The sequence below is a fragment of the Nyctibius grandis genome, chromosome W, assembly GCF_013368605.1.
Source record: "Nyctibius grandis isolate bNycGra1 chromosome W, bNycGra1.pri, whole genome shotgun sequence".
NCBI classification, from domain to species: Eukaryota; Metazoa; Chordata; class Aves; order Nyctibiiformes; family Nyctibiidae; genus Nyctibius; species Nyctibius grandis.
In genome coordinates, this window is record NC_090694.1 from 14778076 (window position 1) to 14793151 (window position 15076).

The 15076-nt window shown below is 43.7% G+C and overlaps 1 protein-coding gene across 1 annotated transcript in view; it reads right to left on the reverse strand.

Annotated features, from left to right (window-relative positions):
• The window catches only part of LOC137675704 (guanine nucleotide-binding protein G(q) subunit alpha-like), a 203230-nt gene that overhangs the window by 21559 nt on the left and 166595 nt on the right, over nt 1-15076 (reverse strand). The window contains exons 4-5 of the mRNA XM_068421898.1: nt 10246-10374; nt 9128-9257 (exon numbers count right to left, since the gene is read on the reverse strand). Of these exons, the coding sequence (XP_068277999.1) occupies nt 9128-9257; nt 10246-10374 (259 nt within the window). The remainder of the gene's footprint in view (nt 1-9127; nt 9258-10245; nt 10375-15076) is intronic.

Sequence of the window (15076 nt, forward strand, 5' to 3'; positions counted from 1 at the left end):
ATACTGTTTTTAGGGACAGCCCACCAGGGCCTTGCTGGTTGGGATCCTAACTTGTTAATTCTCACATCTCAGGCACTGGCGAATGTCAGAAAGGGAACTGATTGTTGGATTTGTACACAGCATTCTGCATCTGGGCACCAAGGAGTTCCCAGGGTGGGAATTCTGGTATTGGTGGAACTGTGGGGCCACGCACCTAAAATTTTTGTCAGATATTACTCTATTCGGGCTAATCCCTCAACCACCGACTACCCAGTGCCGCCTCGGTAAAGAACGGATCGGAATTCTATGTCCTCCAGAACTTTATGGGCTATGATCCATCCCATGATCAACTACAAACCATGCGGCGGGGTCCATCCTACACCATGCAAACCTACCATGCCAATATTGACAGTTGCCTGAAAGACACCACTCGCTGCCATGACCTTAGCACAACAGGTGCCCCCAGCGTATACTGGCTGTGCAGCAGCTGTGCCATGAAAACTCTCCCATGGAGCAAGAGGGGGCCTACACACCTGGACTAATAGTGCCTGGGATGCATGTTGAAGAAAACCTCTATGTGATCCATGTCCGCAAAAATGCCCTGCGACATCAGTGTGGTATTAATCTTTTGGCAGAACGGGGATCCAGATTTCACCAGTTTGCCTGGACCCTCCTTCCTTGGCTAGGGGTCTCTGAGCTGGAGAGAGCAATCATCATTCTCTCTGCTATCCTGGAAAACATAGAAAGCGTAACAACCAATGCCATCCAAGCACTGCAGCAAGAAGTTGCTCAAGTATCACAGACTACCATTCAAAACCACCTAGACTTAGAGTACTTGCTGGCCACGCAAGGTGGAATTTGTGCATTAGTAAATGCTACCTGCTGTGTCTATTTCAACCAAGATCTACACATTGAGGCTGACCTTAATAAAAACTAGGAACAACTAAAGCCCTTGCATCAGGTGGCAACCGAAAAATATCGATTGGGGAATTGGCGAATTGTGGTCATGGTTCCTCTTGGTTCCCAGATCTCATGGTAGTTGTCAAAAGATTTTGGCTGTACTTATTGTAATTATCTTGTTTATTGTAATTTTTTATGTTTTGTTTCATATCAGTGGATGGGGTTGTAGATTGTGTTGTAAAGCATTTTCCCAGTCATGGTCAAGCCACTCCCTGACTCAGGTTGGGGCCACTAGATATAAGCGGATGCTGGTTGTAATCTCTTTAGCAGCCTCTCTTGTAGCAATTGGGAACATGCCATAGTAATCATCTCCCATATGCCTGCACAACTGATACTTGATAGAGGTGATTCTACAGTACTCATATCATGATGCACTAGCTTTTGACCTCTGACTATGTAACTTATACCCTGCAGGTGTTGGAACACCAACCTCACCTAGTTTATTATAATAACTAACAACCTGCCAAAACAACATCCTAGACTATAACTCCATGTCAAGAGATCATTTGAGAGAATCAAGGGGTGGAAGTGACACCCTGCCTCCTGACACCCTGCCCCTTGACCAATATTGGCAGCTTAGACAGACTGCCAACACCCTGCCCCCTGACCTACATTGTCACAACTCTTCTACGCATTCAAAAGGCATTTGTACGATTGGCTGTTTCTGCCAGATGACCCAGACACCACATGTCCCTGGCAGTCCACCAGAGCCAGGGCATTGCTTATGATCCTGTGTTCACTATCAGTGATTGGGTGAGTTGCTATACGGGGGAATTGTTGCTCATCTTTCTTACTTTCTCAATAAAGCTTTGTTTTATATTGCGTTGCCAGACTCCATTACTGTTCGGACCACAACATCAAACATCTATGTCTTACAAAACAAAATAAAAACATTCTGATACCTGGCAAGTTAAAAGAATACAAAAATAAACAGAATACAAAAATAAATGACAAAATGTATTCACTATATAAGCAACTGGGAATTTCTGCTTTGTGACAGCTGTACTTCTTAAGAAGATGGCTGATGATGTGAATAATGTAATAAGATTTCTTTCTTTTATGGGAAAAGTATAAAATTAAAAGCTTTAAGAGCTTCCAGTTTTTCTTAAAAAAACTAATACTGAAGAAAGTTGCAAATACAATCATGACTGCCCAGGGACATCTGTTTTACCTTGCTATGTCAACCCTTCTCTTAAACAATGAAATCAACATATATACACAGTCATGAAGAACATTAAAATGCTTTCTTTTTCTCATCTAACTTTTGTAAATGAATGTTAAAAACTTGCATAGAACAGTGCTCGTGAGTAGCTCACGTAAGTTTGATGGAACAGGCTGCCCAGAGAGGTTGTGGAGTCTCCTTCTCTGGAGACATTCAAAACCCGCCTGGACGCGTTCCTGTGTGATATGATCTAGGTAATCCTGCTCCGGCAGGGGGATTGGACTAGATGATCTTTCGAGGTCCCTTCCAATCCCTAACATTCTGTGATTCTGTGAATAACAGGAATATTCTTCATGAAAGAAAAAATCCAAATATTAAATTTCCCCTCTACTTTGTAAAACTGTATACAAAACACTGTGTACTACTGCATTTTGCCTGCTTAGTTCATACATCACCACCCATGAGTTTCTTACTTCTGTTATTCTTTGAAATAGCAATACAGGTAGAAAATATAAGCCAATATAAACCCTATACTTTAAATGAATTGAATGAAGTTTACTACTTTAGGGTCTGTTCTAGCAAAGAACCCATGAATTTTATTTTAATTACCACTGTCTATTTTTATGTCTCTGCTACACAACACTAACTATGCAAATAGCTACAACAACATTTCTCTATAGTCAACTATTACACTTTTAACACAAAATAGAATCATAGAAACATAGAATGGTTTGGGTTGGAAGGGACCTTGAAGATCATCTAGTTCCAACCCCCCTGCCACAGGCAGGGACACCTTTCCTCTAGACCAGGTTGCTCAAAGCCCCATCCAACCTGGCCTTGAACACTGCCAGGGAGGGGGCATCCACAACTTCTCTGGGCAACCTGTTCCAGTGTCTCACCACCCTCACAGTAAAGAATTTCTTCCTAATATCTAATCTAAATCTATCCTCTTTCAGTTTAAAACCGTTCCTCCTCATCCAATCACTACATGCCCTTGTAAAAAGTACCTCTCCTGCTTTCCCGTGGGCCTCCTTCAGGTACTGGAAGGCTGCTCTAAGGTCTCCCCGGAGCCTTCTCTTCTCCAGGCTGAACAGCCCCAACTCTCTCAGCCTGTCTTCATAGGAGAGGTGCTCCAGCCCTCTGATCATCTTCATGGCCCTCCTCTGGACTTGTTCCAACAGCTCCATGTCCTTCTTATGTTGGGGGCCCCAGAGCTGAACGCAGTACTCCAGATGGGGGTCTCACGACAGCAGAGCAGACGGGGATAGTCACCTCCCTCAACCTGCTGGCCACGCTGCTTTTGATGCAGCCCAGGATACGGTTGGCCTTCTGGGCTGCAAGCGCACATTGCTGGCTCATGTTGAGCTTCTCATCAACCATCACTCCCAAGTCCTTTTCCTCAGGGCTGCTCTCAATCCATTCTCTGCCCAGCCTGTATTTGTGCTTGGGATTGCCCCGACCTATATGCAGGACCTTGCACTTGACCTTGTTGAACTTCATGCGGTTCGTATAGGCCCAGCTCTCAAGCCAGTCAAGGTCCCTCTGGATGGCATCCCTTCCCTCCAGCATGTCGACCACACCACACAGCTTGGTGTCATCAGCAAACTTGCTGAGGGTGCACTCAATCCCACTGTCCATGTCGCCGACAAAGATGTTAAGCAGGACCGGTCCCAATACAGACCCCTGAGGAACGCCACTCGTCACTGGTGTCCACTTGGACATAGAGCTGTTGACCGCAACTCTTTGAGTGCGACCATCCAGCCAATTCCTTATCCACCGAGTGGTCCATCTGTCAAGTCCATGTCTCTCCAATTTAGAAACAAGGATGTCATGCGGGACAGTGTCAAATGCTTTGCACGAGTCCAGGTAGATGACATCAGTCGCTCTTCCCCTATCCACCAGCGCTGTAACCCTGTCGTAGAAGGCCACCAAATTTGTCAGGCATGATTTGCCCTTAGTGAAGCCATGTTGGCTGTCACTAATCACCTCCTTAATTTCCATATGCCTCAGTAGAGTTTTCCAGGAGGATCTGCTCCATGATCTTGCCAGGCACAGAGGTTGGGTTGTTCTTGGTGCTGTCTCTAGGCACATCAAGGATAGGGGGATCATTAGGGGCACTCAGCATGGCTTCACCAACGGGAAGTCTTGCTCAACCAACTTGATAGCCTTTTATGAGGATGTTACCCGGTGGATAGATGATGGTAAAGCTGTGGATGTGGTCTATCTTGATTTCAGTAAAGCGTTTGACACGGTCTCCCACAGCATCCTCGCAGCTAAACTGGGGAAGTGTGGTCTGGATGATCGGGTAGTGAGGTGGATTGTGAACTGGCTGAAGGAAAGAAGCCAGAGAGTAGTGGTCAGCGGGACAGAGTCCAGTTGGAGGTCTGTGTCTAGCGGAGTTCCGCAAGGGTCGGTTCTGGGACCAGTTCTATTCAATATATTCATTAATGACTTGGATGAGGGAATAGAGTGCGCTGTCAGCAAGTTCGCTGATGACACAAAACTGGGAGGAGTGGCTGAGATGCCGGAAGGCTGCTCAGCCATTCAGAGGGACCTGGACAGGCTGGAGAGTTGGGCGGGGAGAAATTTAATGAAATATAACAAGGGCAAGTGTAGAGTCCTGCATCTGGGCAAGAACAACCCCATGTACCAGTACAAGTTGGGGACAGACCTGTTGGAGACCAGCGTAGAGGAAAGGGACCTGGGGGTCCTAGTGGACAACAGGATGACCATGAGCCAGCAGTGTGCCCTTGTGGCCAAGAAGGCCAATGGCATCCTGGGGTGTATTAGAAGGGGTGTGGTCAGCAGGTCGAGAGAGGTTCTCCTCCCCCTCTACTCTGCCCTGGTGAGGCCGCATCTGGAGTATTGTGTCCAGTTCTGGGCCCCTCAGTTCAAGAAGGAGAGGGAACTGCTAGAGAGAGTCCAGCGCAGAGCCACGAAGATGATTAAGGGAGTGGAACATCTCCCTTATGAGGAGAGGCTGAGGGAGCTGGGTCTCTTTAGCTTAGAGAAGAGGAGACTGAGGGGTGACCTCATTAATGTTTATAAATATGTAAAGGGCAAGTGTCAAGAGGATGGAGCCAGGCTCTTCTCAGTGACATCCCTTGACAGGACAAGGGGCAATGGGTGCAAGCTGGAGCACAGGAGGTTCCACTTAAATTTGAGGAAAAACTTCTTTACTGTAAGGGTGACTGAACACTGGAACAGGCTGCCCAGAGAGGTTGTGGAGTCTCCTTCTCTGGAGACATTCAAAACCCGCCTGGACGCGTTCCTGTGTGATATGGTCTAGGCAATCCTGCCCCGGCAGGGGGATTGGACTAGATGATCTTTCGAGGTCCCTTCCAATCCCTAACATTCTGTGATTCTGTGAGACTGATTGGCCTGTAGTTCCCAGGGTCTGCCTTTTTTCCTTTTTTAAAAATGGGGATTATGTTTCCCCTTTTCCAGTCAGTGGAAACTTCACCGGACTGCCACAACTTCTCAAAAATGATGGATAGCAGCTTAGCAACTTCATCCGCCAGTTCCCTCAGGACCCACGGATGCACCTCATCAGGTCCCATGGACTTGTGCCCCTTCAAGTTCCTTAGATGCTCTCAAACCTGATCTTCTCCTACAGTGGGCGGTTCTTCATCCTCCTAGTCCCTGCCTTTGCCTTCTGTGACTTGGGCGGTGTGGCTTGAGCACTTGTTGGTGAAGACTGAGGCAAAAAAGTCGTTGAGTACCTCAGCCTTCTCCATATCCCGGGTAACCAGGTCTCCCGTTTCATTCCGGAGAGGGTCCACATTTTCCCTAGTCTTCCTTTTATCACCAACATACATATAGAAGCTTTTCTTGTTGCCCTTGACATCCCTGGCCAGATTTAATTCTATCAGGGATTTAGCTTTCCTAACCTGGTCCCTGGCTTCTTGGACAATTTCCCTGTATTCCTCCCAAGCTACCTGCCCTTGCTTCCACCCTCTGTAGGCTTCCTTATTGTGCCTTAGTTTATCCAGGAGCTCCTTGTTCATCCATGCAGGCCTCCTGGCATTTTTGCCTGCCTTCCTCTTTGTCAGGATGCATCGCTCTTGATCCTGGAGGAGGTGGTCCGTGAATACTAACCAGCTTTCTTGGGCCCCTCTTCCCTCCAGGGCTTTATCCCAAGGTACTCTACCAAGCAGGTCCCTGAAGAGGCCAAAGTCTGCTCTTCTGAAGTCCAGGGTGGTGAGCTGGCTGCGTGCCCTCCTTGCTGCCCTATGGATCTTGAACTCCACCATTTCATGGTCGCTGCAGCCAAGGCTGCCCTTGAGCTTCACATCCCCCACCAGTCCCTCCTTGTTGGTGAGAATAAGGTCCAGCATGGCACCTCTCCTCGTCGGCTCCTCTATCACTTGGAGAAGGAAGTTGTCATCCACGCATTCCAGGAACCTCCTGGATTGCTTGTGCCCAGCTGTATTGTCCTTCCAACAGATATCGGGGTGGTTGAAGTTCCCCATGAGGACCAGGACCTGTGAACGTGAGGCTACACCTATCTGTCTGTAGAGGGCCTCATCTGCTCGGTCTTCCTGGTCAGGTGGCCTGTAGCAGATGCCCACTATAACATATCCCATCCCTGCTTTCCCTTTAATCTTGACCCATAAGCTCTTGGTTGGCTCCTCCTCCATCCCCAGGCAGAGCTCCATGCACTCCAGCTGGTCATTGACATAGAGGGCAACACCCCCTCCTCGTCTCCCCTGCCTGTCCTTCCTAAAAAGCTTATATCCCTCCATTCCAACACTCCAGTCATTGGAGCCGTCGCACCATGTCTCCGTGATGCCAATAAGGTCATATCCTTGCAGGTATGCGCACGTCTCTAGCTCCTCTTGTTTGTTCCCCATGCTCTATGCGTTTGCATAGAGGCATTTCAGTTGGGCCCCCAATGAAGCTGACTTACTTGCTGGCCCAGGCATCCGACTGGATGAATTGGGATGGACTGAGGATCCCCTCCCCCGGCAACTCTAGTTTAAAGCCCTCTTTACCAGCTTGGCTAGCCTATGACCCAAGATGATCTTGCCCTTCTCTGACAGATGGACCCCGTCAGCTGCCAGTAGACCAGGTTTCTCGTAACGATTCCTCTGGTCTAAGTGGCCAAACCCCTGGCTGTGGCACCAGTCCTGTAGCCATGTGTTGATTTGCCTAATTCAACTGTCCCTTTTAATCCCCTTCCCTTTGACTGGGAGGATTGATGAGAAAACTACCTGGGCCACAGAGTCCTTTACTGCCGCTCCCAGGGCTCTGTAGTCCTCCTTGATACGCCTTGGACTGCTCTTAGCTGTATCACTGGTGCCCACGTGAAACAACAGCAGTGGGTAATAGTCTGTGGGCTGTACTAGGCTCGGTAGTCTCTCCATGACATCCCTGATGCGAGCCCCTGGTAAGCAGCACACCTCTCTAGAGAGTGCATCAGGTCGGCAGATGGACACCTTCGTGCCTTTCAGTAGAGAGTCACCTACCACTATCACCCATCGCTTTTTCTTGGTAGGACTGGTCTTTATATGGCGAGCACACTGGGCTGCCTTACCTAGCTCCAGCATCTCTCCTGATGCAGCAGGTCTTTTCTCCTCAGTCTGCAGACTGAAGCGGTTCTGCAATGGCACCTCAGGCTTTGGGGGAAGTCTCTTTCTCCTGCTAGTCCTTGCCTTTGCATCCTTCCATTCCTCTGCAGTTTTATCCCCCTTCCTTCTGTGTCTGCCACTGGAGGTTTCTGCAGGGGCACCTCAAGCTTCAGGGGAAGTCTATTCCTCCTGCTGGTTCTTGGCTTTATGACCCTCCATTCTTCTGCAGTTTTATCCCCCCTTCCTTCTGAGTGTGCCGTTGAGGGGGGGTTTCAGCTGTTTGGCCATGTACTGTAGGGCCACTGGAGACTGCGCTTGGACCCTGTTATCCAACTCCTTCTCGGCCTCCTTGATGCCACACAGCCTCCTCACTGCCTCCTGCAGCTCAGCTACCTGCTGCAGGAGATCCTCCACCTGGGCACACCTATTGCAGGCAGGTCTCCTGCTGCCCATCCCTGTCCCAGGCAAAAGATCAAGGCACTTACCGCAGCCTGAGGGCTGCACCCCAGCCTCTCCCTTCAGCAGCTCCATCTGGGTGGAGGCATTGGTCACAGCTGGGGTGGATGGCGCAGATCCCTGAGCCAGAGCTGCAGCCCTTGCTCTCAGGTGAGTGCCCACCAGTTTGCCTTGAGGGTCAGGTAGGGTGTATGCACTTGACCTGTGCCGCCCTCCCTGTGCGCCCTTCTGCGGAACTGCTGCGCAAACTGCCGTGCCACACCCTGGCTGACACACCATGCTCTGTTTGCCCGCTCTGGTCGCTGGTGCTCCTGGTCGCTGGTGCTCTCAAGGCCACCTTTTGTAGGAGGGGCCGCGGTTGCTCTGGCAACACCCCCACCTCGTCAGTGACTCTCCGTGAGAGCTGCTGGCTCCAGGTGGCTCTCGCCGCTGCCCTGGTATTTCATTACCTCAGGAAAAGCCCCTGTGCACCAAGATCTGCTGCTCTGCTGCGGGACGGGCTGGCTCCGGAGCAGCTCTCCTCAGCGACTGGATAGGTTAGATCTATTTACTAAATAGATCTATTTTACTAAAATAGATCTATTTACTAAATAGATAGGTTCCACTGACCCTCCATAAAGGAGATCAGTTTGTGTCATATTATTTGAGGATTAGCCTCTTAATCCCTGTAGAACTTCTCATTTCATTACATATAGTTGCATACAACTGCTGGCAGACATTTGGAAAACAGCCAGGACTGGACAAGCCAGTCTGCTTTGAAAATGTCTTAAAAGAACTAACAACTTTGAGTTTTGCTGTTTAGCATCAAGTATTCAATATATCATTATACTTTACTGGCCGAACAAATTTAATATCCAAATAATTATGTAAAAACACAAACATTTCTACTGAAGCTCTCTACAAACATGTGCTTTAATAAAATTTTAAATAATATTTAAAATTAATTTTAGTGAAATTATTTTTTCTTAAAAACTGGTGATTTATGCTGATGCTTGCTTACCTCATTGTCTGACTCCACAAGCACTTGATCATATTCACTAAGAGCTACTAGGAACATGATAGATGTGACATTTTCAAAGCAATGTATCCATTTTCTTCTTTCCGATCGTTGACCTCCTACATCCACCATTCTGCAAAATGAACAATGACCACATCAACTCCACAAATACCTTAGCAGATAAACATATAAACACATATGGAACACTGAATTCAAGAATTTAGTTGAAAACACAATTTGGTTTGTTTTTCTTAAAAATTTTACCATTTGTAGTGAAGACTAATGGAATGTGTCTTAAGTAAACAGGTTATCATATTTGCTTTTTAGTCTGATGTGCTTTCTGAATTTGAACTATTATGGGTCTCAAAGCCCTCAAATTTCTGATATTCAAAACTCTCATGATTCTGAGCCACTATTCTAGAATGTATGCCCTGTATATTCAGCAGAAACACATGTCCACAGAATGAAGTTGGTGGCCCGCATTTCTCCCAAGAAATTACCAGAGTCAAAATTCCAAACTTGTCAAGGCTGCCTAATTTTAAGAGTATAAATAGAATACAATCTGTATTTACTAAAGTTGTTAATAGTCAAAATAACAACTCAAATTTGCTGGCAGAGTGTACTCCTAATTCATTATGGGTCTCAATGTAACTAGGCACTCGGGTGTCTAACTTGAAATTGTAATACCATAGTTATTATTTAAGCAATTGTATTTGCACTCAAAATGAGCTGTGGGGAAAATTATTTGTAGGAGTGGTATTAAACTTACAAAATGTCACTTCTCTCTAAAAATCAAGTACAGAAGTGGTACCTTTACATTTCATAATTTATTATTCATAAAAAACCTGATATACTCATTTTATTGAAAAACAACTTCCAGTTTTTCTATCAATAATAACTACCTTCAGAAAAAGACAAGTCTGTTTGTCTCTCATCCTCTTGACATCTTTAACAACAGCTGCTAATCATATATGGACAAAAACATGAAAACAAAATGAACAAGCTCAAATTTTAAAAACATTGAACAATTTGTACTTTTAACCAATATCCTATACATGGTATTACTAATGTAAAAGGAAACAAAAGAAACAAAGGAAATGGGTGTTAAACCTTTTTTCTACCTGAAAATGACGCTTTGTAAGTCGAATGGATATTCAATGATCCCTGTTGTTGGGACTCGAACTCTAAGCACATCTTGCTGAGTTGGCAGATAGGCCGAATCTGCTATGCGGTCCAAGTCATTAAGATAACTATAGATGGGGAGAAACAACAGGAATGCAAGATAGTGATACCATAATCCCACTGAGGAAAAGAGTAAGGAAGACTTGGGAAAAGAAATGGGGTATAGGATAAGAAGTGCAACAGAAAAAAGAGAAATATCGACATAAAAGAGGGAAAGAAATATAAAAGAGTGCTCCATTCTCCCTTCCTGGTCATTTTCATAGCTTCAAGTAAATTCTGCAAAAGGACAGCATGATTATTATGATTTTTCATATAACTTTGCTTGGCTTTCACACGTTGAATCACCAACAACTCAAAATTTTCAGTTATTCAATTCTGGTTAATTTAAAGACAAATAATATGATAAAATGTGTAAGAAATATAAGAAATATAAGACTATAATTTTATCTGAAACTATAATATATTTCTTGATAATTACTCTGCAATGTCTACAAAGGATAGATAAACATGAATCTCCCAAGTGATAGTGAACTATTAATTATCAGTTTCAAAATGGTAGGAGGATAAATGGCACTCTGGAGATAAAAGAAAAAAAAAAAACACACTGACAAATTCAAAAATTCTCCACCTGAAATTCCTGCATCCAGACTGAAACTTCTGATCAAGTTAATAAGCCTGCAGTACATGAAATACATCCCAGTCAGTTAGCAAATAATCTGAAACTGCAATAAAATTGCTTTTAAGGGCTTGTTAACTACAACACACAACTCTTCTGCTATTGCTTAATGGTGGTTTTCAAGTACAAAGCAGCAGTGCACTGGAAGTTTTAATTAACTTTCATAAGAGATGCTTCAAAAAAAGAGGGATAATATACCAATGTGTGATAGTCCATTTGGGTCCAGGAGTTGCACATTCCATGAATTCAGTGCACCAGGCAGCTTGGGCTCTCCCCAGGGTAGATGTCTGGGAAAAAGACTGCCGCAGGAAATTAAGTTTTTGTGTATTTGATTACCTCCAAGCACAAGAATGACCTAGTTGGTCAGAGTTAGCTACTAGTAAAATAACCTAAGGCTGCCCTGATTCATTCCAGGGGAGGGTAGCAATGTACTCCTTGCAATTTATAATCATTAAATATCACTAAGCTCTGAATGTATTCTTTTCTTCATAGTTATTATTCAAGGTGTTCTTTTTTAAATAAATCCACACAAGGAATAATTAGACTATTTCTAGATACTCTGAATGATTTGTTATGCAATAGTGAAAGTAAGTTGTTATGAACAATGACAGAAACAAAGCTATTTGAGTTCTACTTTACAGCAAAAATACAGAAGAATTAATTTGTTAACTCTGGGAGGGAGCCAAAAATATTATCAGATTTTCCTCACTATGTTTTTATTCATGAAAGATTAAGCTGATAGTAAATGTTGAATGTTAGAATATTACACATATTCAGAAAGATGTATTGAAACATATATCAGAAAAAAATTCATATTCAGAAGTTACTACTCTGAAAATATTTTCTCAGAACCCTGACTAGTTTCTGCCAATAGGAAAAAGGGCTTGATAATCTGAGCATTTCATCTGCCCTTAGTTGTTTTACACAAAAAGCAGAATGGATAAGTTGATCATCAATTTGCTGGGAGGGGGGGGAGAATCCATAACAAATCCATAACCACCACAAAAGGAAATCTAAAGAGATGCTGAAACACTAATTGGCCTCTTTTTCCCTCCCACCTCACCAAAAGCATTGGTCTGCCTGTGGGATGTGGTGAGTGAATGCCTTTGCATCACTTGCGGATTTCCCCCCACTCTTTCCTTCACTTATTAAAGTGTCTTTATCTCAACCCATGTTTTCTCACTATTGCTCTTCTGATTCTCTCCCCCATCCCTCCGGGGAAAAAGTGAGTGAGCAGCTAGGTGGGTGCTTAGTTGCTGGCTGGGGTCAACCCACCACATCCATTTAAATTTTTGTTTTGTTTTGTTTTTTTTTAACAGAGACATTTGTGTAGAAGAATTACATGGGCTGGAATTCAGATTTTAACGCAATTTGTACATTCTTGCTCTGAAGCAAAGGAATAGAGATTTATTTTAACTTTCTTCTCATTACTATATTTTATGTTAGTTAATTTCACACTTTTGTAGATTAGCCACACTTCCTGTTACCATACTAGTAGATATAACTTTCTATTATTCTATCAACTTAGAGGGAATTAAACATGTTTCTGAAAATCAGACTGAAAGCTTTGCCTGCATCAGCAACACAAAATTCCTTTCAAGATACTCTAAAATCAATAAAATCTCCTTATATTTCTCTTTAAAACTCATGTCACCTCTGATACAAAATAACATAATTAATTAAAAAAAATATCATCATTGGGTAAGTGCATGTATCATCAGGATTGACATCAGGGTCTTACTGCTCTACTGCACTCACTGCTTTGTACCACATCTGAATATTTTGCAGTATATCAGAAATTGTTTCTCTTTAGTCATGTACAATCTTCCCAAAATGCCAGTGGAACAAATCAACACACTTATGCTCAATATAATTATAATAACTTTTGTATTAACTGCATAACAGTATACTTTTATGCCTCTAGAACTGCATACACAAACCCAAGATATTTTCCATTAGGAGGGATGGGGTGATGGTTTGATTTTTTATTAAATAACTTATTTATTGGGTTGACAGAATATTTCAAAATGCTGAGCGGGAATATGGAAAGTGTAAATGAACAGAAGTGAATATCTACATAAAAAGGAAAAGGCAACTGGAATGCCATTATTATTTAAACACACACTACCAGCACACACAATTTTCAAATATCATTCAAAATAGCTGTTACAGTAACAGCAAACAGCTGTTACGGTAACACAGAACATTTAGAATTTCATTTATTTAGAACAGAATAGAAAAGAATAGTTCCAGTTGGAAGGGACCTAAAATGATCATCCAGTCCAACTGCCTGACCAGTTCAGGGCTGACCAAAAGTTAAAGCATGTTATAAAGGGCATTGTCCAAATGCCTCTTAAACAGTGACAGGCTTGGGGCATCAACAACCTCTCTAGGAAGCCTGTTCCAGTGTTTGACCACTCTCTGGGTAAAGAAATGTTTCCTAGTCTAAACCTCCCCTGATGCAGCTTTGAACCATTCCCACACATCCTATCACTGGATACCAGGGAAAAGAGATCAGCACCTCCCTCTCCACTTCCCCTCCTCAGGAAGCTGTAGAGAGCAATGAGGTCCCCCCTCAGCCTCCTTCTCTCCAAACTAGACAAGCCCAGAGTCCTTAGCCGCTCCTCATAGGACATGCCTTCCAGCCCTTTCACCAGCTTTGTTGCCCTCCTCTGGATGCATTCGAGTATCTTAGCATCCTTCTTAAATTGTGGGGCCCAGAACTGCACACAATACTCAAGGTGAGGCCGCACCTTTGATAACCCTTTGATAAAGGGTTTATCATAGTTTGGGTTTATCATAGTTTATAAGTCTTTATTGTTGCAGTGAATTATATTCAAGGCTTCTTTATATCAAAAGGGTTGGATCAACAAGATGAGTGGATCAACTGGTGGTGTAAATGTTTCTCCCTGAGTTCATTAAGAGAGTGTGAATGTCTCTCTGAGTTAGTCAGACCAGCATGGGAGGAGTGTATACCTGGCTCAGCCCAATATAGAGTATAAGAACTGAACAACTAACAAAAGAATTTTGAGGAGAGCAACAGGCTTGAGCTGGTTTCAATCCACGTATTCCTTCCTGGCACCTGAGGATGCCCAGCGTTGTGACAGTGAGCATATTATAGAAAACAGTAATGGGAATCACATTGGTATTGACTCTGGCACAAGCAGCAACTTTAAATAAAACCATCAAAACATCAAACACCTTTTCCAACTGCAACTGTGCAGGCCAAATCCCCACTCCAGCTGCTTCTCACTGCACCTTTTTCCAAAAGTCACAGTCCATCCCTAGCTGCTAGCTCTTGCGCTTGTGCAATGTCTCCATAACCTATTGCTGTGAAAATGATTTGGAATAGCAAAGAAACACTATGGAAATTGTTCAAATTAAGCCAGCTTGTTTGACTGATACAGACTGGGGAGTGGGAAGTCCGTAACCTCTAGCAGGGAAGCAGGATGGAGTTACCTCTTCCACTGGTTTATCTGCAACCAGAATAGGACTTGTGAAGATATTTAATTTATAAGACACCCAACGAAATGATAGGGCTACATGAAATGTCTTGAGAGTCTCTGAATCCAGACTGCTCTGGATGAAGAGTGAAAGTGAATACCATCAGAAAATGAAGATTTTTATTTATTTCTTTGTATAATTACTTATTAAAGACCCAATTCACCATGGCTTTTAAGCACTCATCTACTGCAGTTCTAATCAAACTACTAACAAATACATTGGCCATGTGGGCAAACAAATCCTGTGCACATACAAAGATTTTAAGCATGTAACAGGCATACATGAGGGATAAGGGTCTAACTAAAAAAAAAAACCCACCCAAATAAGGCAAGCCCTTAGAAGCTTCACCACATACATGCATGCACAAATTCTGCAATCAGATTTTGTAACACAACTGCCTCTTCAGTATATACTAAAAGTTGCTACACACATGTACTCTTGCAAACAAACCAAGAAACTTGTCATAAACATGAACTTTCACAAAAAGTGTTGCCAACAATTGCCAAAACCAGATGTTTTCTTAGTTTATTAACTTCAAAAATTTAAAAGCATACTAATGATATGGATATTGGAAATATCCTGGCCATTGT